Source organism: Sus scrofa, chromosome 10, assembly GCF_000003025.6.
Source record: "Sus scrofa isolate TJ Tabasco breed Duroc chromosome 10, Sscrofa11.1, whole genome shotgun sequence".
NCBI lineage: Eukaryota > Metazoa > Chordata > Mammalia > Artiodactyla > Suidae > Sus > Sus scrofa.
Window position 1 is genome coordinate 53824584 of NC_010452.4, and position 25399 is coordinate 53849982.

General features: G+C 38.2%; 1 protein-coding gene across 14 annotated transcripts in view; it reads left to right on the forward strand.

Moving 5' to 3' along the window:
- Positions 1 to 25399, forward strand: part of NEBL (nebulette) — a 354941-nt gene that overhangs the window by 221655 nt on the left and 107887 nt on the right. For 2 of the 14 annotated variants that reach the window (XM_021064951.1, XM_021064956.1), the window contains 3 exons: positions 14013 to 14094; positions 16384 to 16455; positions 24601 to 24705. The exons of 1 other annotated variant lie outside the window; for it this stretch is intronic. In XM_021064951.1, coding sequence (XP_020920610.1) covers positions 14053 to 14094; positions 16384 to 16455; positions 24601 to 24705 — 219 coding nt within the window. In that variant the 5' untranslated portion in view covers positions 14013 to 14052. Of the gene's footprint in view, positions 1 to 8544; positions 9145 to 11372; positions 14095 to 15569; positions 16295 to 16383; positions 16456 to 24600; positions 24706 to 25399 lie in introns of those variants that run through there. 11 more of the 14 variants (XM_021064957.1, XM_021064953.1, XM_021064952.1 and 8 more) reach the window with 11 other exon arrangements.

The window sequence follows — 25399 nt, forward strand, 5'->3', positions numbered from 1 at the left end:
GGGAACAACCATTTCAAAGGTGCATAAGTTGGCAGAGAGCTCAAAGGTAACAGCCTCAAAAGAAGACTCGAGGAGTTCCCGTCGTGGCGCAGTGGTTAACGAATCCGACTAGGAACCATGAGGTTGTGGGTTCGGTCCCTGCCCTTCCTCAGTGGGTTAACGATCCGGCGTTGCTGTGAGCTGTGGTGTAGGTTGCAGACGCGGCTCAGATCCCGCGTTGCTGTGGCTCTGGCATAGGCTGGCAGCTACAGCTCCGATTGGACCCCTAGCCTGGGAATCTCCATATGCCACGGGAGTGGCCCAAAGAAACAGCAAAAAGACAAAAAAAAAAAAAAAAAAAAAAAAAAGACTTGACTTCATAAATGAGACCTAAACATATTTATGCATTTTCAACTTCCATATTATATAAACAAGTGCTATAAGATTGTACTTATTCAAAGAATAATCTATAAAAAGTAGTATTTAATCTGGGAATGCAAGGATGGTTCAGTATCAGGATACCTATTAATATAATAAAACCGATATGCTGTCCATACTGATCAAAAATCAAGAAAGAAATGTGACCTGATGCTGAAGAAGCATTTGATGCAATTTAACAATTCTAATACAATATTTCAGACACTCATTTTTAATGCATTTTGCTATTTCCAGTACACTATGAAAATGTATCACTTTTAAAACTAGACAAGAATACGTAAAAGGTTTTAAAAGCCCTTTAGGACAGTGTTTTTTTTGTTTGTTTGTTTTTGTTTTTGTTTGTATTCCAAGTTCCTTATTCATGTAATGGTGTCTCAATAAATATTTTAAATGAAGCATTCCATTAAAATAAAGTAGTCTAGGTTTTTAGAATTCTTATGAAAACGAAATATAAAGAATTTTTCTCACAGAACACCTTGTTTCAGGAGTGTACTTTTTCCTATGTTATGTACAGCATGAAATGATGCGCAGTGTTTTTTGGGGATTAACTGCTTTTCTTTAGGAGATGCCTTTGAAAATTATTCTCTCTTTACTTTTTCCATGATGCAGCTTTCCGAACTCTGACCCATTTTCTGAGCCAAGTCAGTGCCCTGATCTGACAGCTATGCATATCTGATAGCTGATAGAATTCCATCTGAACAATCCCATCCTAGATTCAACATACCTCTGCCTGGGTCAATTTCCCTCTCTATCCAGACAACTCAAAAAACCTTAGAAAGACCTCTCTCTTATTTTCTTTCATGTCTTGTCTGTTGCTCAGCCTACATGTTTGGTGTCTCCTAAATCTTTACCTTTATCAACTTCCATTACCCTGGGTATAGGTCTTTATTTCTTGCCTGGACTATTTTGCAAAAGTCTTCTGATATCCTTTTTCCTTCCATTTCAGCATATTTTACCTAATTTGCAACAAGAGTAATCTTTTTTTGTATATAATTCCCTCCCCCCCACTGGCAAATTCTACCAACATTTCCTTTTTTTCTTTTTTTAAAAAATTGAAATATAGTTGATTTCATTGTGCTAGTGTTGTGTTAGTTTCAGGTATACAGCAAAGCGATTCAGTTATACTCTACCTATCTATCTATCTACTCCTTTTCAGTTTATTTTTTCCCTTACAGGTTTTTACAAGATGTTGTGTATAGTTCCTTTTGTTGTACAGTAGGTCTTAGTTGGTTATCTATTTTACATATATAGTAGTATGTATATGTTAATCCAAAATTCCTAATTTATCCCCCCTTTCCCCTTTGGTAACCATGTGTTTGTTTTCTGTGTCAGTGAGTCTATTTTGAAAATAGGTTTATTTGTATCATTTCTTTAGATTTTACATATAAATGATAACATATGATGCTTGTCTTTGTTTGGCTTACCTCAGTATAATAATCTCTAGCTCCATCCATGTTGTTGCAAATGGCATCATTTCTTTTTCTAATGGCTGAGTAGTATTAGTATTCCATTGTGCACACACACAGACACACATATATATGATATATACATAAAACATCATAATATATACACACACACACACACACACACATAATATTACATCTTCTTTATCCAGTCATCTATTGATGGACATTTAGGTTGCTTCCATGTTTTGGCTATTGTTAAGTAGTGCTGAACATTGAGGTGCATGTGCCTTTTCCAATTAGAATTTTTGCTAGAATTCCAATTAGAATATTATCCTGGATATATGCCCAGGAGTGGGATTGCTGGATCATATGGCAACTCCTTTTTTAGTTTTGTAAGGAACTGCAATACTGTTTTCCAAAGTGGTTTCACCAATTTACATTCCTGTAGCAGTGTAGGAGGGTTCCCTTTTCTCCATACTCTCTCCAGTAGTTATTGTTTGTAGAATTTTTAATGATGGCCATTCAGACTAATGTGAGGTGAAACCTCATTTAGTTTTGATTTGCATTTCTCTAATAATTAGCAATATTGAGCTTTTTTTTTTTTTTCATTTGCTTGTTGGCCATCTGTATGTCTTCTTTGGAGAAAGGTCTTCTGCCCATTTTTTGACTGAGTTTTTTAATTTTTATATTGAGATATATGTTTATATATTTTGGGAATTAATCTCTTGCTGGCTGCATCATTTGCAAATATTTTCTCCTGGTCTGTAGATTATCTTTTCATTTTGTTGATGGTTTCCTTTGCTGTGCAGAAGCTTTTAAGTTTAATTAGGTCCCATTTGTTTATTTTTGTTTTTATTTCCATTACTTTGGTAGATGGATTTAAAAAATGATATTGCTGTGATTTATGTCAAAGAGTATTCTGCCTATGTTTTCCTTTAGGAGTTTTATGGTATCCGGTCTTATATTAAGATCTTTAATCCATTTAGGGTTTGTTTTTGTATACGATGTTAGAGAATGTTCTAATTTCATTCTTTTACATGTAGCTTTCAAGTTTTCCCAACACCATTTATTGAAGTTTCTTTATTGTATTTTCTTGCCTCCTTTTTCATAGATAAATTGACCATAAGTGTGTGGGTTTATTTCTAGGCTTTCTGTCCTGTTCCTTTGATCTATATTTCTGTTTTGTGCCAGTACCATACTGTTTTGTGCGAATACCATACTGTTGCAGCTTTGTAGTATAGTTTGAAGTCAGGGACCCTGGATCCTTCAGCTCCGTTTTTCTTTCTCAAGATTGCTTTGGCTGTTTGGGATCTTTGTATTTTCATACAAATTAAAAAGTTTTTTGTTCTAGTTCTGTGAAAAATGCTGTCGGTAATTTGATAGGGATTGCATTGAATCTGTAGATTGCCTTGGGTAGTATAGTCATTTTGACAGTATTGATTCTTCCAACCCAAGAACACAGTATACCTGTCTGTTTGTGTTATCTTCAGTTTCTTTCATCAGTGCCCTATAGTTTCTGGAGTATAGGCCTTTTGCTTCCTTAGGTTTATTCCTAGGTATTTTATTCTTTTTTATGTGATGGTGAATGGGATTATTTCCTTAGTTTCTCTTTATAATATTTCATTGTTAGTATATAGAATTGCAACATATTTGTGTATTAATTTTGCTTCCTGCAACTTTACTGAATTCAGTAAAGTTGATGAGCCCTACTCTATATTCGATTTATATGTCATTTCCCTGATTAAAATTCTATGAGACAACATTTCTGATTAAATTAGATCTAAAATTCTTGGCGTGGCATTTGAAGCTGCCTTCATTCTGCCTTTCATATACTCCTTACTCCTATACCTCCCTGTGCATGCTGAACTTATTTTTCATGGGGGCAATTGTATGGTCATTATGTTGTTTTTTCTCATGCTTTGTCTTCCAACCTCGATTTTCTTGCCTATGAAAAACTGTCTCATCTTTGTAATGTGCAGATTCAAGGCAATGTTCATGAAACTTAGAGTCTCCCTGATATTTGTGATTTTCTCCATTGTGAGCCATCACAGCACTTGCTAATTCCTGGATGACTTAAGAATATTTTCTAATTTTTCCATCTCTATGTATGATTAAAAGCTCTTTGAGTATGAAAGGCTAGATTTTATTGTTCTATATTTCTTATAATGCCTAACATAGTGATTTATACATAGAAGTTCAAATATTGATAATTTGAGTCAAATACTGGGAATTATTTGAAAATAATATATACATGAACAATATACATTTGTATTTCACACACATCAGTACCATTTATTCCAAAATATTCCTTTGGAAGATGGAAATATAACTTAAAATATAAAACAGAACTAATATAAAATACAGTTGGTCACCAATTTTGTGTTGGTCATCTGGTGTTGGTTTTAAAAAGTTATTTTTATTTTTTCACATTTACATTCATATTTGCAGGACAACTAACAAATTATTATTGTGAAGAATAATAAAAGTTATTATTATAACCTTTAGAAAATATGTTAATTAAATTAAGGAATAAGGAGAGGTAGTGCTTAAGATAACAACCTCTTTCCTCATTTGTTATGACATGAAAACTTTTTTTCTTATATCGAGTCAAACTGCCAAGAAATTCTTCCAACAGATTGAATGCTATGATAAATATCTGCTTTTTAGAGCTTTGGACAGTGTCATTGCTTGAAAAGCAAGCTTGAACTCCCCACGAGATCATTGGAAAGATAAATGCTTAAAAGCTTTTCAAAGCCATACTCTTGGCTCTATCCAAATTTAATTTCCCACTGATTATGTTTATGTCGATTGAAACACATGGTCGTGAATATATACTCAGCGTAGCTACCTCACTGACAATTTCCCATGCCCTGGGAATACATCTCTGTTTATGTACATATGGAATTTACCTATATTTTCTTACATATATGTACCTTGAGTTAAATACTCTGTTTTCAGACTAGACTATGAAAATGTTCTTGTAGTAGTTTAAAGGCTATGTCTTTTTAATAGTTAAAACTATTTTGATGTGTATGGGAATGGGCTTTATAAATATCCTATACTTTATCATCCATCCAATCATACCTGGTTAGGTTCTGACTGTAGTTAAAATACAAAAGGTGTTTTTAAAAGTAGATTCCAGCTGTCTGACATCACAGTGTCCAATAAATACAGTGGGTATAAATGGTAAAGCAATACATAAATATATAGGAGCTCTTGGTTCCAGTCTCATTGATGCTACTTTTAAGCAAATACTATGCTCTTTCGAGCTTCAGTTTGGGGATCCTGATTGTATTTCCTTTCCACAGAGTTAATGAGTATGCCACAAGATAAGATATGTAAAGGACATCCCCCAGTGTCTACTATTCAACGAGTGACTTCTATTCCTTTGTAACCAAAAGGGAAAAAAGTGATTTAAGCAGAGAATTTGTAGATGATAGTATTTTCATCTTTGAATCCTTTGTACCACGGTGATTAGTAGATAAAGTAAATTTGGTAATCAGATAAGGACACGATCTTAGAACTAGAAAGGGTGGCCTCATTTTTTACAGGTAAGAAAGTGGAGAACCAAAGATCTCAAATAAGCCACCTGTCGCCATATAGTAGGTCAGTAACAGTGTTAAAATTTGGAAGATGAAGCTCTCAAGTTGCCTGGCCACCCTTGGTCCATTTGCTAGGAGATAAAGGCTTTTGTTGCTACTCACAGTGCTTCTTGCGAGGTGCCAGCTCAGAGCAGCTCAGCCCAGCCCGTTGAGCTCCACCCTCCTCTTTCCCTCCCACCCTTCCTTCCTTTATTTTCCTGGGAGAGATGGTGGTTAAATATTTGCTGGCTCACTGCTGCTTACAAAAGTACCATTAATGAATGAAAGTTTCTCAAATTAGGTTCCTGTCTGGTCAAGGATGCTCATCATGCTTTCACTCTTACCTGCTTTTACCTTTGCTTCTAACTCTGGGGGAGTCTTGGTTTGCCCATCCCAGGAACCAGGTTGTCTCCATACCCTAAGCACGCTTTTTTTCAGGAACCATTAGTAATGGCAATTCCTTTGAAGTTGGAAATTGAAAAAGATATTAGAAAATGATAGTATTGCTATAAAAAGTCAGTCAGTCAGTCAGTGTTCTGTTATTGCTCTTCAGTCCAATAAGTTTTACGTACACTGAAAAAATACAGACCTGGGTTTGAACCTCTTACTGTGACAACTTGGGCGAGTTCACTCTTGGTCTCAGCGTGGATGTTGTGAGAACTATGTAGGATTTTATATGTAAAGCCCAAGGCACAGTGCTTGGCATGTGGCAACTACCCTTTCATGGCCTCTCAGAGTACCTGGTAGGGGCCAGAGAGAGGGCTTCTAAGAGTTCTTGACTGCCTCCATCCATTTTTATGTAGAGTTCATCTTTCTCCAAAATTTCAGCAGAGCTTGGATGAGGGATAACATAAATGAAATTTAAGACTTTGGATATCATTTTATGTAGTAGTATTTTTGATTCAAAGCACCTCATGGCATTTGGATACTATTAAAGATGCCAGCAGTTTAAAAAATATCAGTTTTGCTGGTGCCATCAAAGGAAGAAGCTGGATCCTCTGTGGAACAGAAATAAGAGATGCTGTGTTTCCCCTTATTGCTCAAGATCTTTTGAGTATTTGAGATTTCAAGTTCTAATAGAAAAGTCTTGGAGTTCCCTTCATGGGTCAACAATTAACAAACCTGACTAGGATCCATGAGGATGCGGGTTCGATCCCTGCCCTTGCTCAGTGGGTTAAGGATCCGGTGTTGCTGTGAGCTGTAGTGCAGGTCGCAGACATGACTCGGATCCCACGTTGCTGTGGCTCTGGCGTAGGCAAGCGGCTATAGCTCCAATTCAGCCCCTAGCCTGGGAACCTCCATATGCCGCAAGTGTGGCCCAAAAAGAAAAAAAGTCTCATTTTGGTTAAATACCTAGGTTCTTTAAATGATTCATCAGCTTCTTTGTTAAAATGTCGTACCTCACTGTGACATTGCTTTACAGCATGGTTTTAAAAGGACTTACCTGGCCAAATTGATGAGCAGATTGCTAGTGTGTTTAAAATTGCATTATATGAGCTAAAAATGTGAGTAAAAAAAATGGGAGTATGATGGAAGACATTTCACTATTTGGGTTTTTGCTGTTTAGATAGGGAAGGAAAGAGTGACTATTATTCAGTCCTATAATTATCTATTTATTAGAAAGGTAATTAAATAGTGAATATTTATCCTGAAAACTGCTGGGACTTTAAATATGTCATTCTCGTTAATGAAACAAGATAGCATTTTGAAAATACACTTTTGGTGAAGTTAATTAAACCATAATTTAAAGATTAACTCATTATTTATAATAATAATTTAAACCTTTAATAAGATTGAATAAAGTACATTCCATACAGAGGAGTGATTTAGATAATTCTGGAAACTAAAATAGATTGCAGTTTTTATTGCTTGCTTATTAGGGTTCTGTAATTCTCATCTTAAGTGTAATTTTAAATACATTTTTCATATTTAGGGTATGTATTATCAAATACCAAAAATAGGGAGTTCCCCATCATGGCTCAGCAGAAATGAATCCAACTAGTATCCATGAGGACACAGGTTCGATCCCTTTTGCCTTGCTCAGTGGGTTAAGGATGCGGCATTGTCGTGAGCCATGGTGTAGGTCGCAGATGCAGATCAAATCTGGCATTGCTTGTGGCTGTGTCGTAGGCCAGTGGCTACAGCTGCTATTGGACTTCTAGCCTGGGAACCTCCATATGCCACAGGTGTGGCCCAAAAAAGAAAGAAAAGAAAAGAAAAAGAAAAATAGCTAGTGATTTCCAGTCTCATAGCATTACCGTATAGCTGCACTGTCTACTGTGGAGCCACTACCTAGTATGGCTCATCTGAATTGAGATGTGCTGTAAGTATAAAATTAAAACACACTGGATTTCAAAGACCTAGTATAAAAAATGTAAAATATTGCAGTACTTTTTACAAAGTTCCCATCATGGTGCAGTAGACACGAATCCGATTAGGAACCATGAGGTTGCAGGTTTGATCCCTGGCCTCACTCAGTGGGTTAAGGATCCGGCGTTGCCGTAAGCTGTGGTGTAGGTCAAAGATGCAGCTGGGACCTGGTGTTGCTCTGGCTGTGGCATAGGCTGATAGCTGTAGCTCTGATTTGACCCCTAGCCTGGGAACCTCCATATGCTGTGGGTGCGGCCCTAAAAAGCAAAATAAATAAATAAATAAATTGCAGTACTTTTTATATTTATTATATGTTGAAAGGTAACAGTCTGGATATGTTGAGTTGTATAAACTATATCATTAAAAGCAATTTAATGTTTTTTTAAATGTGGCAACCAAAATATTTAAAATTACGTATGTGGCTCACATTACAATTCTATTGGATAGAGCTGCTCCAGAGAATAATTTAGAAACAGTTAAAACAACATAGATAGGCTTTGCCTGGGAGATGTGATTTTATGAGCAATAAAAAATAGGCCAAGTATATTGGGGTTATGAAGAAAAATTTTGCATAAATAATTTAAGAGAAAAAAAAGATGGATGGAGAAAACCACCTGTAGCTCTAACTAGTATATAAAACAGGATAGAAAATTGATATCTGCAAAATTTTTGAAAATTTAAAAAACTTTTAAAAATATGCTGCAACTTTTTTGAAAATGCAGCTTTTATAAGTCCAAAAAATTCATCATAGTATAAAAATTATTTTTAACTGAATATACTAGTGAATATTGACTATCACACATGTATTCAGTATTCGAAATATACTGGAGCTATGTAGCCTAGTACAATGTGTGATATAAAGTAGATGCTCAATAAATATTTGATAAATGAGTATGTGATTAAAATAAGAGACATAGAGATTTTTGTTGATGTTATTCATTGATTATCTGAAGAGATTAAAATTAAAATAGTGCTTAGCCCATAGAATGCACATAAGAAATATTTGTGAAATGAACGAATGAAATTATACACACACACACACATTAAATCGTAAAGGATATTAAGTCCTCAGTGAGGAATTAGCACCAATATATGTTAAACTAGTTCTCATTATTCAAAGGGTACCAGTTATTTTAAAACATCACTAACTCTATAGCTGTTTTAATGATATACTTACTTTATGGTCTTATTTTGATAGTATCTTATATTTTGAGTTACACATGAAGAAACTCCATGGAAACAATTGGAACAAAACTCAGGAATTCGTGCTTCGGAAGTTCCAAACTTGTGAGAGTCACTTGTGTTTGTTTTCCTTGGCTTAACCTGTGATGAAATCATGACTTCAGGATAGAAATCCTTAGCAAACTCAGGTATAGTAATTTGGATGCTTAAGTTTCATGTAGAAATACTGATAACATTTATTTAGCAGAAAGTAGAAAAAATAGGTGCATTTTAATAATAAAATTGTAATTATAGCAATGAAGATGTGTGAAATTTATTTTATAAACAGATTTAACATAGTTTCCATTTATTTGGGAGGATATATAATACAAATGTATTTCCCTTGAATATTTTTCTTCTTTAGACTAATAAACTTGGGAATCATTTCTTCACTATGAGTTTTCATAAAGTCCAGATAAGAAGAGTACTTCAACTGGCTAATAATAAAAGGAAAGAGTAAAAATTAAATTCAAGGCATATAAAGGGAATAGAGTAGGTGTAAAGGCAATGTTTCTATTAATTGACCAGGAACTGTGTTATTTGTAAAGGGTTCATGGCTCAAACCCCCTTAAGCTTATCGTGTTAGGCCAAGTGTTTTCTCCCTGCTGCCCTCATCTTCTCCCCGTTGTACGCTCCAGTGATATTGAATTCTTGGTTCCCCCAGCTCTTGTCTCGGGGTCTTTGCAAATACTCTTTGGATGTCTTCCCTACACTCCATTACGCTGCCTAATTCTTGCTTAAATATTCTCTCTAGGGGAGGATCTGCCCATCCCTGGGTTTCTGCTAAATCTTCTTGATGTGAGCTCATGTCACTCAATACTTGCATTTTAGAGGCATTGTTACACTTTCTCCAAAAAGGGCTGAATTGTCTAGTTTCACAGATGTTTATGTAAGTTATTGTTTTAATGGCTGTTTTCACTACACTGTGGAACTCCGAAGCCTTTCCCCTTTTCTTTGACTATATGGACTTCATTATTTCCACATTTGACTATGTGAGTCCTCTCGTCTGGAAGCTTTTCTCCATAAATGACTAGGAAATTATTTACTGTGTTTTCATAAAATTCATAAATCATGTAAGCAGGATATGTTAGAATTAATTATTGGTAGAACATCTATCTCTGAAGGGTTAAAGAATTGCCAACACTGATCGAGCCTGCTCTCTCTGGCTCTTGATTTGGTGTTGACAGCCAAGCAAAGAGCGTCTTCAATAAATTCACTCTCATATTCAAGTTTTTCCAGATGTGAGAAGTAATTAAGTCTTTGCATTTATTGAAGCCTTGTATGCTTTTCAAGAGGGAACCGGCAGCTGTGATGAATTAACTCTGCTTGAGTGCATGTGTGTTATGTGTGTGTGTTTGCGTGTGAATGTACATATATACAAGCACACATGTGGCATTTGCCAATAGTCAAATGAGATCAGACCTTTAAAAAACAAAAAAAACAAAAAGCTAATTTTCATAAGCACCAAAAATATTTACAGCCGTGGCTCATGATTTAGAGAATAAGGCTTTATCCAGTAATATCTTCTCATTTTACTTTCTTTCTTTTCTGAATGTTAAAGGGAAGAAGTGAAATCTTTTGCCTCTGTTAAAGGATTTTTTAGAGAAAAGGTGAAATTATGATTCTCATAAAATATAAAATGAACACATTTCAAAGATTTTAACTCATTAATTAATGAAGGCACCAATAAGATCTTCCAATTGGTTTGAACGTGAATTTGAAGAACCAGTTGTAGATGTGTAATAAGAAATGCCAAGTTGAATTTACAAAGAGATACAAAAGGGTCTATCAGCCAATAATCAATCGCTTTTCCCCTCAGGACATAGTTAATTTGCATTTGTATGGATAAAGCATCATTAGCATTGTTATCAGTTATCACCAATTTATGGTGTGGTGAAGTACTTCAAAGACAGTGAAAGGCCAAATTAGCCAGAAGGTAACACTAGATAACACACAGTGTAATTTTTTCTCCCAGTTTCAAAGTCTTTCACACTGTTTCCTGACGTATCTCACACAAAACTCTAGGAAAGGGATACTTTTAGGGATAGATAAGCTGTTTTTTGGGCTTGACCCTTTGGTTCTGATTACAAGCCGCAAAGGCCATTCAGACCCTGGGCTTCTCTCAGTGGGAAGGATTGGGAAAGTGATGATGGTTTTAGCTTTGTTTGTATTAAAACGAAATATCTCACTGGCATATGCACATTGTGGTATATGGAATGGCCAATGGAATGGGACCTGCTGTATAGCACAGGGAACTCTACCCAATAACCTGTTATAATCTGTATGGGGAAAGAATCTGAAAAAGGATGGATATGTGTACATGTGTAACTGAATCACTTTGTTGTACAGCAGAAATTATCACAATCTGGTAAGTCAACTATACTTCAATAAAACTTCAAAAAATGGGAAAAAATGGAATATGAGTAACAAATTAAACCAAAGTCTTTCAGTTCACTGACTGCTTATGTTAGTGTAGACTCCGAATAGGAGTACCTCCCCGACCCCACGCCGTCAGTAAATGTTGGCATCCCAACCACACCCAACCTGAAAATTCTTATGCCAAAAATTATTTGTGGTTTTTTTATTCTTCTTCTCGAACACCAGTCTAGATATGTGGCTTTCATTTGTGAGTAGCTTCTGTATTTGTGAAAATAAGAGTGTGACTGCAGGAAAACTCTACTAAATCTTATTTTAATGGCAAAATTGGTAATGGTGACAATCAGGTTGCTTTGTATTCTTTTGACTTCTAATTAACAAACAGTAATGAAGTAGCCATTAAAAAGGAGAAGATAGGCTTAATGAATGATAATTATAAAAATAGATTGGGCAAATAATAAGCAGAACTCTTCTCTTTTATAAAAAAGACAAATTGCCCTCGAGAGCTTACATTTCTTTGTTTTAAGAAATGATTTTTCTCCCTCATCTATTAGTAAAGTTCCCTTTTGGGATGGATGCCAAATGATGAAGAAATATATGAGGCAAAAATAAAATAACCAGGGATTCAACTGAGAAGCAAGAACCTTTGGGGGACAGTCATAAAAAAAAAAACAAACCGGCAACTGAAAATGAGTTCATGAAAAGACTGCCAATGCAGGCAATCAAGTCACATGAACCAATTTCCCTGTCATCTACCTACCATTTAGAGAGACTATTTTATAATAAGAAATATTGAAATAATTTTTAAAGTAGAAAAACTTAGTTTATCTCACAATTTTCCTCAACCAGAGCTGACTATCAGTCTATTTTAATTGTTTCTTATGGATTTTCATTTGTAAGTTACTCATCACCATGTTGGGGAAAAACAAATGTTCTATCACCGTAGAGAAAAGAAAGGAGAAAGAGATGAAACAGGTATGAAACATTTGTCAGAATCCAAGAGGTTCTTGTAAGTGACCCTAAGACCCTAAAAACAGTCAAGTACTGCATGACTCGTGATGGGCGTATAGACTTGCTTCCTGGCCAGGGGCTGTGTCCCCAGAGACCTGAGCTACCCCTGGGACTTGGTAGTTGTTATAGAAATACACTTGCTTACACAGAAATATCAAACTGTAAGAAGATGGAAGCTTTCTGTATTGCAGATATACAAGTTAGCTGCTAAGCTTTGGGCTGGATGCTGCATGAGGCCCTTCTGGTCTTTAAAAATGTATTGATAGTATAGAATTTACCCTTTCAAATGAATTCCGTTCATATCAAGCACCTTCCCTGGAACTGAGTACCTTATTTGGATAGTTGAAAACTCCTGTGTTTGTAAGGGGCTTTGCAGTTTTTTAGGGTCTTTCCTTTTATGAACGTATGGCACTTCAGTTTTTCTCTTTAACTATGGAGAACTAGAGGCAGCGGGGGATTAAATAATTTGCCCTAGAAGATGTGAGAGAGCCAGACCTGGAAGTAGGGGTCTAGCTGTAAGTAACGTGATCCGAGTCTTGGTCTCATTCTCCGTCAGGCATGGGTAGAGTGCTTAAAGTAAAAAGTGGACAACGTTAATGAAATGCTCAGGAAGTAAATGGGATTAGCAGTGCTACGGATATTCCCTCTTGAGGCCCCCTAAGGTGAAAATATGTATTGAAATACAACATTTAACATGCTTTTAAAAAGCAGGGGGATGATGGGGGATTTTGAAACATGATAGCTGCACGTGAAGAACCTTTTCTTCATACTCCCCAAGTCACATGTCGGAGCTGTGGGCAAGAGAGCTTTGCTGTGATAAAGCGCAGGCCTTAAAATATTTTAGAAGACTTTACATGAATTTTATATAATACTCATAGGTGAAAGGAGAAAAAAATGCATTCAGTCAAAAGCAATAGTCTTGTTTAGTCTGCCAAACTATCCATTAAGGAGTTCTTCCAGCAAGTCTTGAATGATGGTTTGTTTTTGTTTTTGTTTTTTTTAAGGCCGCACTGGTGGCACATGGAGGTTCCCAGGCTAGGGGTCTCATCGGAGCTGTATCTGCCAGCCTACACCACAGCCACAGCAATGCCAGATCCAGGCTGCGTCTGTGACCTACACCACAGCTCATGGCAATGCCGGATCCTTAACCCACTGAGCAAGGCCAGGGATCGAACCTGCAACCTCATGATTTCTAGTCAGATCCGTTAACCACTGAGCTGCGATGGGAACTCCTGATGGTTTTTTGTTGTTGTTGTTTGTTTGTTTGTTTGTTTTTAATTTCCTACTTCATTGTAGCACAAAGTATATTTTACTCACCATTTCATCTCTAACACTAAACACAGTGCCTGGCATAACCACATTTCTTTGAATGAATGAATGAAAGTAGGGCTCTAATTAAATTCTGGTGCTAGTGCTCCATTAAATAACTTAATGAATAAGACAAGTAATTAATTTCTCTTGACCTCAATACTGTCCTCTGTGAAAGAGGATTGATTTCATAAGGACCCCTGTAGCTTTAAAATTCTCATTCTAAAATTTCAAATGGAAAATTTGTGTTCACATTGTGTATGGTGTTTGCTTTTGCTTTCAAAACTTTTCTGCATAACCTCAACAGATTGTTTTCTTCCAGCACACTGAAGGGACAACAAGAATTTATTACATGATGGGAAATGAGAAAAGCACTTTCAAGCAGCCCTGGAAGTCTGACGAAGGTAATTCACCATGGGGAATAGATGTCACCATGAGCATCGCAAGTACTGTCACCTCAAACAGTAGCCAAAAGGTGCATCTTAGGCAACTTTGGCAAGATTTTCTCCCTACATGTCTAGAAGTTTGGAAGAAATGCTTATAGAAAATTCTCTTCCCTGTTTCCAAATAAAGATTAATATAATAGATCTTCTGAAGGGTATTAGAATAGCCTTTTGGCAGTGGACTTGAGGGAAACAAACAGAGTCTCACATTCTGCTCCTTTATGAAACAAATGGAATGCACAGAGAATTTCCTTGTAGAATTCCCTACACTGGCGCGACATGACTGGTGAATTAAAGTTAAGGTTTCTAATTTCAGCACGCTTGGGGCATTTCTTCTTGGCATTTTGCTGTTAAGCAGGATATGTGATGCCATTAAGTTAGCCTGTATTAAAAGTCATTTCATGAAAAGATCAACAGCTCTTATAGAACACAACTTTTTTTTTTCAGAATAGAATAATGTTTCCCTAAGTAATATTTCACAGAAGAATGTTAGTTTTATAGAGTATTGGATGTCTGTTAAAAAAAAAAAAAGTATATGGATAGGTAGGTAGGTAGGTAAATAAATAGGTTAGATTATATTGGATGAATAGGATTTCATGTTTGGGACATGCTGGGTTAAGCAGACGTAAATAGTTTTCTCGGTTGTGGGTCTTCTCAGAGCTTTTGTGTTATTGTGCCATGTAGATTTTGTGTTACTGTTCCCTAAGTGACAGGGCTAGAGATTACTATACAGATTTCCTCAAACACATCTGCTTAAGAAACTCCCTTTTCCACTCCAGAGTATTCTGTGCAACTTTAGCCTCCTGGAACATAATTTGAGAAATTATCTATAAATGATGACTGTGTAGAATTTTTTTCTTTTCAGAATTTGTAGGCAAGGCCAATGCAAATTTAGAACATTTAAAATTAGATATGATATCAAGAGAAAACAGCATCATACCTGTCTACCTAGAATGATGAATTTTTTGATTAAAGTTATAATTTATATCCTTAGTTTCATTATTCACCATAGGATATTTTTTAATGTCCTACACTGATATGTTATGGCTTTAGAAATACTAAATTATCCTTGGATTTAAATAACCAAATTGATAAATTATGAGTTGTATAGTCTTAGAATTATCTCGATTGACATTAAAGGATTTGTTTTGAGAAATACACAGTCAAGGACACATACCACATTATGAATATTGTTATAGTTTATTTTTACAAACTTTTCCAAGCGTGTGTTACACATAGAGAAATATATAAATAACTAGGGAATTTGTAAAAATTGACACAATGGGCAGAACTGGTAATTATTGTTTTTTGAAACGATGTTTATAGAATTCTTAAATGATGTATCAAACTGTTAACTGCAGCTTCTCATGTTTAATGATGTTTACAATTAAAATAATACAATAGCAATATAAGATTAACAGTCATAATTAACTTGGAAGAGATTCTTTGAAGTGGTTCAAAGGGCTTTTTGTAATAAATTACTAGCTTTTAATCAGCTAATGTATTTTTTTTTTAGAATGGAGAAGTACGTATATGTCTCATAAAAATTTAATTTAGGTTAATGAAATGAGTTTGAATGATCCAGACTCTCTGTACCAAATCTGAGCTATGTCTGACATTCCAGTGGAAGCTTTATTTAGCTGGAGTTGAGGAATCTTTGAGATAATAGGCTTTGCACTGTGCTATCTTGAGTGTTACAGCTGAGTGGTTTTCCCAGAATCTTTAAGTCTTTTTCTAACTATTTTATGAATGAATGGAATTAATGAAATATTAATGAATGATCTCCTTTGAATTGTTTAGCGAGTTCAAAGAATATTGACTTTAAAAGTTTGCAAAATTGAATTTTGCCTCTTAAAATGCGATTTCCGTTTGTGAGGCTGGCCCTGGCCACCCTCAGTGATCCTGTTGCCTTCACTCACACGCAGTTGTGATAAGGAGGGTGAAGTAGGAGCTAAATAGGGAGGAGGTCTGGGCAAGGTCATTTCTGCCAGAACACAGAGAAGTCAAGGTCTCAAGAGTGCAGTGGTATATAAAAAGGTCTACGCTGGTGAATTAAAAAATAGATACATGAAGAGGAAAAATGAGGGTCCCTGTATTTGAGGATGTGAAAGATGAAACAGAAGAAGAAAAAACAGGGGAAGAAGAAAATGAAGAAGACAAGGTAAGTGAGAAAGCACTTGCTGAAGAATGATATTTGTTCCCCAAAGCTGATGATGAGAAAAATGTTTCCTTTCCTTTTTTTCTGGACAGGTATTCTTTAAGCCTGTTATTGAAGACCTGAGCATGGAATTGGCCAGAAAATGCACCAAACTCATTAGTGATGTAAGCGGCTTAAGTAATTTTTGTCTGATTTTGCATTGCATGTGTGGCACTATTATGTCATAGTATCAGAGAGCTGAGGAGAAAACCCTGAAATCGTTTACCAAAACCCAGCAATTTTCCAGATCATGGCACCAAGCCCAGACATTTTAGGCGATTTTTCCCAAGGTCACCCGGATAAGGAATTTCTCTGGGGATAGGTCTCTGTATTCTTAAGCCAGAATCGTGTAACTTTGGAATTTCACTGTTACCCTGGCATGAAATCATAAAGCATCGTATTTCAGAGCATATTCCATTGAGAACCCAAAGCCTTTTACAGTTTGTATAATGATATAATTTGTTTTGAGAGGCTCTCTATCTAAATGAATGATTTTTAGCATTTTGGGGAATGTTTGCAGAATTTGATGAGTGTGTAGTTTTTTCCAAACCAGAAAATGCATATGCCTGTGTACATATGCATTTATTTACAATTTAGGATTCAGGAGTTCCTGTTGTGGCGCAGTGGAAATGAATCCGACTAGGAACCATGAGGTTGCGGGTTCGATCCCTGGCCTTGCTCAGTGGGTTAAGGGTCCAGCGTAGCTGTGAGCTGTGGTGTAGGTCACAGACTCAGCTCAGATCTGGTGTTGCTGTGGCTCTGGCGTAGGCCGGTGACTACAGCTCCGATGAGACCCCTAGCCTGGGAACCTCCATATGCCATGGGTGTGGCCCTAAAAAGACAAAAGACAACAAACAAACAATTTAGGATTCATAGATTAAGAACCCTGAATGAGATGTTGATGGTGATGATATTAGTGAAAGGAGCATTTTTGGTGTGGGGATGTTTCTCGTTAACTGGGAGTTATGTTGTATTTCAAGGGAATCCTGGAATTATGTAATTAACTCATATATATCTCCATATTTATCTGTCCATCTGTCGGTCCATAGTCAGTATGTAAACAAAATTCTGGGAGCTCATGGAGATGTGTTCTTCACTAGGAATGAGAATTTAGATGACCCTCATTGGGACAATTGTAAGAGCATCACTGAGTCAGAGGAAAAATGGCCTGTGAAGCCTGAGCAGGGCCCTTCTGTATTTATTTATTTTTTATTTATTTATTTATTTTGGTCTTTTTCTAGGGCCGCACCCACAGCATATGGAGGTTCCCAGGCTAGGGGTCTAATTTGGAACTGTAGCCACGGGCCTATGCCACAGCCACAGCAACGCAGGATCCGAGCTGCATCTGCGAACTACACCACAGCTCACGGCAACGCCGATCCTTATCCCACTCAGCGAGGCCAGGGATGGAACCTGAAACCTTGTGGTTCCTAGTTGGGTTCTTTAACCACTGAGCCACAGCAGGAACTCCGGCCCTTCTGTATTTAGAGAGGAGGGCAGAATGCAGGTGATTTCTGCTGTTCCTACTGAGCAAAGTGATCAGAATGTTTTACACACATTTACTTGCAAGAGAAGTCAATCCTGGGCTCTGCCCGTGTGGTCATGTGCCCGCCTGGTCTCTGAAGTCAGCTCTCTTGAGTCAATTTAACAGCAACCTTGGGCAGGTTGGCTGGGCTCAGTTCCTCAAGGGCAGCATTTATAATAGTAAGATTAAGAAATCGTAACATATCTGAAGTGTTTAGTAAATTGTCTGGAACATTGTGAGTGCTCAAGAAATGCCAGCTGGTACTAACTCTTGCCTCTACAAATTAATTTTTATCCGTCCAGTCGCCTTTTATACATGATGCCGTGTTGCCTTCTGGTTTGTCAGAAAGAGCCAGAGGATGGTGGACATCGGACCCCTTCCCATGTGCTTGACATGTCATGTAATTAAATTTTAAATTGAGTATTTCTTTGTGCCATTACTTAACACTAGGCACAGCTACTGGATGTAGAGGTTCTTTGTAAACTGTAATAAAAATGAAATGATGATGACAGCAGTAAGGATAATAATATCAGTAGCAGCTCAGGTTTATTGAGTGCTCTGTGCTAGGCATCGCAGCTTAGAAAGTAGAGTTTCTCTTGTTTTCCCATTTTAGAGGTGAGGAAAAGAAACTTTAAGTAACTCGCCTGGGTCACACACAGTTAGGGAGTGGACATCAACACGAAGCTTCCTCGTAGCCAGTCTGCTGTGTCGTCTCTCACTGTAGCTTTCATGCAAAGTTTACTTTAGCTTTATTATGATGTATTACACAAATACGAGTAATAGTAATGCAACCAGACCATTTAAAAACTTAAGTTCAGAAGTTCCTGTTGTGGTTCAGAGGTAATGAGTCCGACTAGTATCCATGAGGATGCCGGTTCGATCCCCTGGCCTTGCTCGGTGGGTTAAAGAGTCTGTGTTGCTGTAGCTCTGTAGCTCCAGTTCGACCCCGAACCTGGGAACTTCCATATGCCATGAGTGCCGCCTTAAAAAGCAAAAAACTGAAAATAAATAACCCTTAGGTTCCATCACTGGAGATCAGGCCACTTCCATTATTGTTGTACTTTGTGTGAAGTGTTTTTGTGGCTCAGCCGAATTATGTGAGCCATTAAACAAAAATGTCAGCTTTAGTTAGCAGGTGATTTCGTTGGCGCTGTTTTGGATGAGAGCATTTCTCAGTGACTTCAAAACCAATCTTGTGGTGGGGGGTGATGGCCTCCGCTGTTTTGCCAAAGCAAAGGCCATACCATTCCACTCTCATGTCAGTGAAATTAAATACATGAGAGTACTTTCTGTCTATTAAAGGTTTACGTGGCAGGGCAGAATGCCTGTACTACTTACATGTTTAGATCGTATTACTGTGGCCTCGTTTATATCTGTGTACCTGTTTAGTTTTGTTTCCAAAGAGAATTCCAGGCTTGATTTTTGGAATTTTTGTATTTACCAATGAACAGTCTGAACAGTTTTTAAAGTTTCTGAAAAAAAAAAAAAATGAAGAGTTTGTACAGTCATTTGAAAAGCAAATTTTAATTTACCCTTTCTGGAAGGTTTTTATATATTAGACCAAAGTGAATTTCTAGATTTTATTTTAGAAATGTGGTTAAACTTGCTCATTCGCTCTCATCCATGTTTTCGTATAAATTTGAAGTTCTTTTCTCTGTTATACTGTCTACTTGACTAAATGGTTATCTAAAATGTGTATTTGAAATTGCATCAATATGGAGCTAAAAACAAATGGAAAAGGGATGAATTAAGTTAGATTGGAGCTCCAGTCGCATCTTTATTATGTCTCGGATAGTGCCCTTCTGTTTGTGCCCACGTTTAATTTAGGGCACTAGTCTTCTCCTTGGTCTTGAACTTAAAGACAAACCTTAAGGACCTTAGTTTTGTTTTACAATCCTTTACATCCCAAGGGGGAATGCATGTGTTTATCTGAGCCTTTTTGTTTGTTGGAAGGCAGTCTGTCCGCAGCCTCTGTCTGTCACCACATGCATTTGGTGTTTGCTTGCTTGCTGTGTAGAGTCCCACATCTTGAAGCTTCAGAAGCAGCCTCACATTCTCTTGATCCAGATACACAGCTCGTGAACAACTGACCTGGGATTTGGAACAAGCTCTGTCTGACTCCTAAGCCTTGGCCACCACGATGTCCTCGCCTTCCTGCCGTGTGCCAGGCACTCCACATGAAAATTATATGCCATGCCACCCCCAGCCAGCTGGTGCCGTAGGTTCTGCGAGCCTCGGCTCAGAGGTGGTGAAACCCAACATTGCATAGCTGGTCCTCAGCCACCTGGCTAGTGAGCTTCAGGTTTAGGTCTGGCCAAGTCCAGAGTCTGGCTGGTAGCCCCCCACCACTCTGCTCGATCTTTTCAGACAAGAAGCATGGGTCTGTGGGTCTCTCTTCATGGAGCCGTCTCTTCACCTCCCCTTCATTATCATTCTGATCGTCCCTCTTTGGCCCTCTTCCAGCTTTCATGTGTCTTTATTGCGATGTACCAATGAGAACCATGCACAGAGATCTGTTATGGATGGCGGCATTATGAACGGGGAGTGATGATGTTTCCTGCCCACTTGGTGATGCTATGTAGAGTTTCTTGACTTGGGGTGGGGGAGGTGGGGGGAGAAGGGGGCTGTAGAAAGCTCTGAGATCAGCCTCTGTCAGGACCTCATCCTCGGCTGTTTTCTGTCCTGATTTCTGACTTGTAGCTGGTCACGTAGGGCCTGTCCTCCCTTCGTAGTTGGAATGATTTTTCCCTTGCTAGTGGCGACTCTAAACCATAATTTTCTGCCCTCTCGCCTGGTCCTTTCCGAGGTTCTGAGGTCCATCTCCTTCAGTTCACCATTCCCCTCTCCAGGAGAGTGTGGGGCCGTCAGCAGACTTGCAGACGTGGCTGTGTCATGCCTTCGCCAGATAATTTCTTAAAATGTTAAAGAAGAATGACGTAGAGATAAGTCCTTGGAGGCCCGCACTGTTTAGGATTCTCTATGGAAAGAAATGTCTGTTTTTCCGATCAGGTGGCTTCATTTTAGGGACCAGTATGAAGCATTTCTCAGTTTTTTTCTTTACCTCGCCTGCTTTCTGCTTTGTACATGCTCTGCCCATATTGTGGGCTTCCCTCTGCAGGCTCACTTCCCAGTCAGGAAAGACACCTCTAAGGCAGCCTTTTTTTTTTTTTTTTTTTTTTTTTTTTCCTGTTAACTGTGTAATGCTTTTTATTTCCCCAGGTTATCCTCTCTCTCGGTTATTTGCCCTGTTAGTCAGCCATCTATAATCAATTCTTTGAATAAATCCAATCTACTGATGATACTGAACAGTCAGAATCATAGATCTGGGAACATTTTTTGGGTGGTCATAAAAAAGATGAGGTTAAAAGGGGCCATTTATGTGTTTCTTGTAAATTAGGATAAAGAGTCTCTGTGGACTGAGCACGTTCACCCACATCTGCTGGAAGCCTCTGACTCAGTGTTTTGATTCAAACCGTTGTAGGGTGTTCATTTGCGTGGCAGCTGAAAGGACATTTTCCAGGCAAGTGAACACTGTTGTGAGTAAACCCTTCTGATGCTGAAAACAAGGGATTCTGTGCTTACCCCTCCAGAAAAAGCTCCAGCAGTGTTCCAGCCCGGCTAACCTAGCACTGGAGCCACACCTCTGTCTTCCAGGGCTCATTGCATTTGGCCAACGTGCCTCCTTTTGTGAAACCTTTCTGGCTCCTTTTGGTTAAGAATGCATTTAAAAGGAAACTGCCAACATTTCCACGGCTCTCCATCCACTGTCAGCCACTAGCTGATCTCGTTCCAAGGGAGAGAAACGAGGTGAGGAGAAGGGCGCCCCCCCTCCACTCATGTAAAACCCTGCCTGCTGTTGAGACATGGTGGCATGAATGCTGAGGTCAAAGCAGAACGCCAATATTTAGGGCATCTTATTGATCATTAAGTCATCAGCTTTGGATTGTGTCTTGGTTATGAGTGCAGATGGGTGCACGTCACAGGAAAGTCCTAGCACGGAGGCTTCACAAATAGGTGTTTATTTTTCTCACCTATAAATCCTGGAGGTAGGGGCTTCAGTCTTGGTGCAGTGGATGTTATCAGTCTGTCGGGCGCCTTTCCTTCTGCTCTGCCATCATTAGTGCGGTGGCTTATTGTCTTATGATGGTGTCATTGCTGCCGTATCCCTGTGATTGGGGAAGACAGAAGGTGGGAGGGCCAAGTGTCCAAGGGCTGTGTCAGCAGGTGTCCACCTTCATACAGTCGCAGCAGTAATACTGCTGGGAAGACTTCCAAGGATGTCTCCTGGCCAGAGCTCAGCACCGGTCCTCCCCGGCCAGTCACTGGCCAAGGGTCATGAGAAAACCAGGCCTGGTTCAGAGCAGTTTGTCCTCTGGGGCTGGGGTAGGGGTGTAGCTACTCATCAGTGCATGTGGGCTCTGTTATTCGGAAAGAAAGGGGTTGGATAGGCAGTCCAGCCGATAGATGGGGCCGTGGTTGTGTTAGGAATTGACTGTCTACTCAGAGACTTCTCTTTTACCTAAGCTGTTGTGTCAGTCATCAGTGTCGTTCCCTTTGCACTCTCCTTTCCTGTTCTCCTGGCATAGGGAGGCTACGAATATGTGGTGTGCCTTATGTAATAATTTGCTTATTGTCAGTGTAAATGCATTGGAAACTTGCTCACTCCTATTGTAAAATCTATTAGAAACACAGCATGTCAATAAGCAAAAAATGTGTGTGTGTATTTTTTTTTTCTTTTACATAAGCTATTAGGTCCTACTGTACGTGTGTATCTTTTACATAAAGACCAAAGACAGGAATGGAGAGCTCACTTAAGACAGAACTGTTTGCTGGCATAGCGAAGGAAGTAAATACTTCACCCTTATCCAGAGCTCCTGTCCTGAACATTTGCTCAGGTCAGAGCTTATCAGGAGGGCGCTGGCCGCCCCACATTCCACTGCAGCGAAGAATGTGAATGGGAGAGAGGAGAGATGGTGCCAAAAGATAAAAATAATGAGCCAAACTTAAGCCTAATGATAGGTTATTTTCTCTCACACTTAATTATATAACAGAGATACTTTTTCTTTCTCCTTATGATCAAAATAGCCTATTTATCATACTGCCATTAACGGTTTAATTACTAGTGACTGAGGACGGTGATTTGCAGAGACCTAAAATTATGGCTAATCTCTGAGAAGAAGAAAAAGCAATTTAGTGCTCAGATAAGATAAATATGTTCTAATGTTGATTTCATGAATAAAGCAAACGTTTTAATGTGGTCAGCATCTAATATCTATGAGTCACAGCCGTGAAATACGGCGTTTTAAAATAACGTTACTTAGTACGTTCCTATCTGGTTGTACCTCAGGTCAAAGACTGCCTCTCCAACCAGGTTTGGATTATGGTAAAATCTCTACGTCTTGTTAGAGTGTAACATCAATATTAGTCATGTCCTATAAGAACCAGGTAGTACATACAATTAAACTTCGCTTTTAAACTGTAATTAGGGAAGGCGGTGTAATTAATCATCTGAACTAGGACTTTTTTTTTTTTTTTCAGCCTAAGTATTTACAGTCTTGGGTAGATAAACATGACTTTATTACAGGGTGATATAACTTTAGCAAATTACCTTCATCCTCTCAACCAGTTTTGCCTGCCCAGTTTTCAGACTGGATGGCCATCAGTGTGACAGTGGGATTACATTTTAGGTCCTTCTCCATAGTTCCTGACTTCTTTTTGGGCTTGTGTGTCCATACTTCCCCCAGAGTAATTCTAGCTTCTCCCGGGGAGAAGAAGGGTCTCCTTTCACTAGGGAGTTCCAGAGAAGACAGGAGCATTGCCCAGCTAAGTCTCCTTGGACTTTGTCTTGCTCCCCTGTCTGCCCACCAACGGGGAGCATTCTGCAGTGATCTCCACCAGGAGGCAGGCTTGCTGGGCTGGTTCTACTCTTGGGGCAGGGGAGGAAGGTGGGGAGGCCTAGAGATGCTCATAAATTGGGTATGTTTGATTTGAGTGTAATTAATTAGTAACAGGAAGCCCATTGTGGCCACAATTTAAGCCCCTTCCTCTAATCCGGCGTGTATAAATCATGATGCTCATAGTAATCTCTGTTTAATTTCTGCCTCTTAATTGGTTTCTTGTTTAGAAACATAGGCAGTTATTTTTCTCTTTGATAAAGGCTCAACCTGTTAAAGTCTGTGGCTTGAAAGTATCAATGAGCTAGGACAATTGTACAAGTGAAATGGGGAATGTTTAATAATTATGCTGAGCATGCTGGGCAGGCAGGACTCATAGTCACAGTGGGTTGAGCACACGTGATCCTTGACCGTAACTGGACCCTGCTTATCTAAAGAAAAGCCTTTCCTTACTATGCCTCATCACCTTGCTGGAGATCATTTTGTTTGATTTAGCTTACCTTTTTTTTTTTTTTTTTGGTCTTTTTAGGGTTGCACCTGAGGCATATGGAGGTTCCCAGGCTAAGGGTCCAATCCAGAGCTGTAACCACTGGCCTATACTGCAGCTCATGGCAACACCAGATCCTTAACCCACTGAGTGAGGGCAGGGATCAAACCTGCATCCTCATGGATGCTAGTCAGATTCGTTTCCACTGAGCCACGATGGGAATGCCTTGATTTAGCTTATTTTGAGCATAATTATACTTGTGAGTATTTATTTCACAAAACAGACTTTCTCAAGTTAATTCTTCTGTTCAAAAAAGAAGCATTGCAATTGTTTTTCTCTACTTATGTAAATTATTCTCTTTTAGATCCACTATAAAGAAGAGCATAGAAAGTCTAAGGGCAAGTGTACCTTTGTGACTGACACACCTATGCTAAACCACGTCAAACATATTGGTGCTTTTATTTCTGAGGTAAGGTATCAAAACTTGCAAAATGACTTGCATTTTCTTTTTCCAGTTATGTAGCTAAAAGTCTGTGCAGTAAAGTTAGAGAATAATATTTTTGATGACACCACTGTCTGTTGTTGATATCTGTATAATCACATAATTCTCTGCACTGTCAATCAACTCATGTAAACTGATATATTTTATTATCTGCAGTTGATATATTTTACTATTTTTGTCTATTTTGACTTTTACCCTTTCTTATTTACATAAAATTACTATGAAAAAGGGATATTTTTATTCAATAAGTATGACGTGCTGGCAAAATAGAAGTCCCGTTATTTTATTTCTTAACAGACAATTTGTTAGATATAAATGACTCAATATCGTTTTGAGAATAATAGGACTTACCAGCGGATTGCATAAAATGTGGCATTTTTGGCAACTTTACATCCATTTGAACTGTTTTCTGAGTAGGATCAGTTCAGCAGAGATACCTGTTATGAAACCACAGAGTGGGAAATGCACCACAGTCATCTTCCAGCTGAAAACTCACATAGTCTCTTTCTGAGAGCAGTTAGAACCGCACCTTACGCTGTATTATAAAGTGCAGTGTTGACAGTGATTTCTGTAATGAGGTGTTGCTGGAGTCTGTGAGTGGATCACTTCGAAGCGATAAACTTGAAAAGCAGATGATTAAATACTGTTGTTAATGACTGAC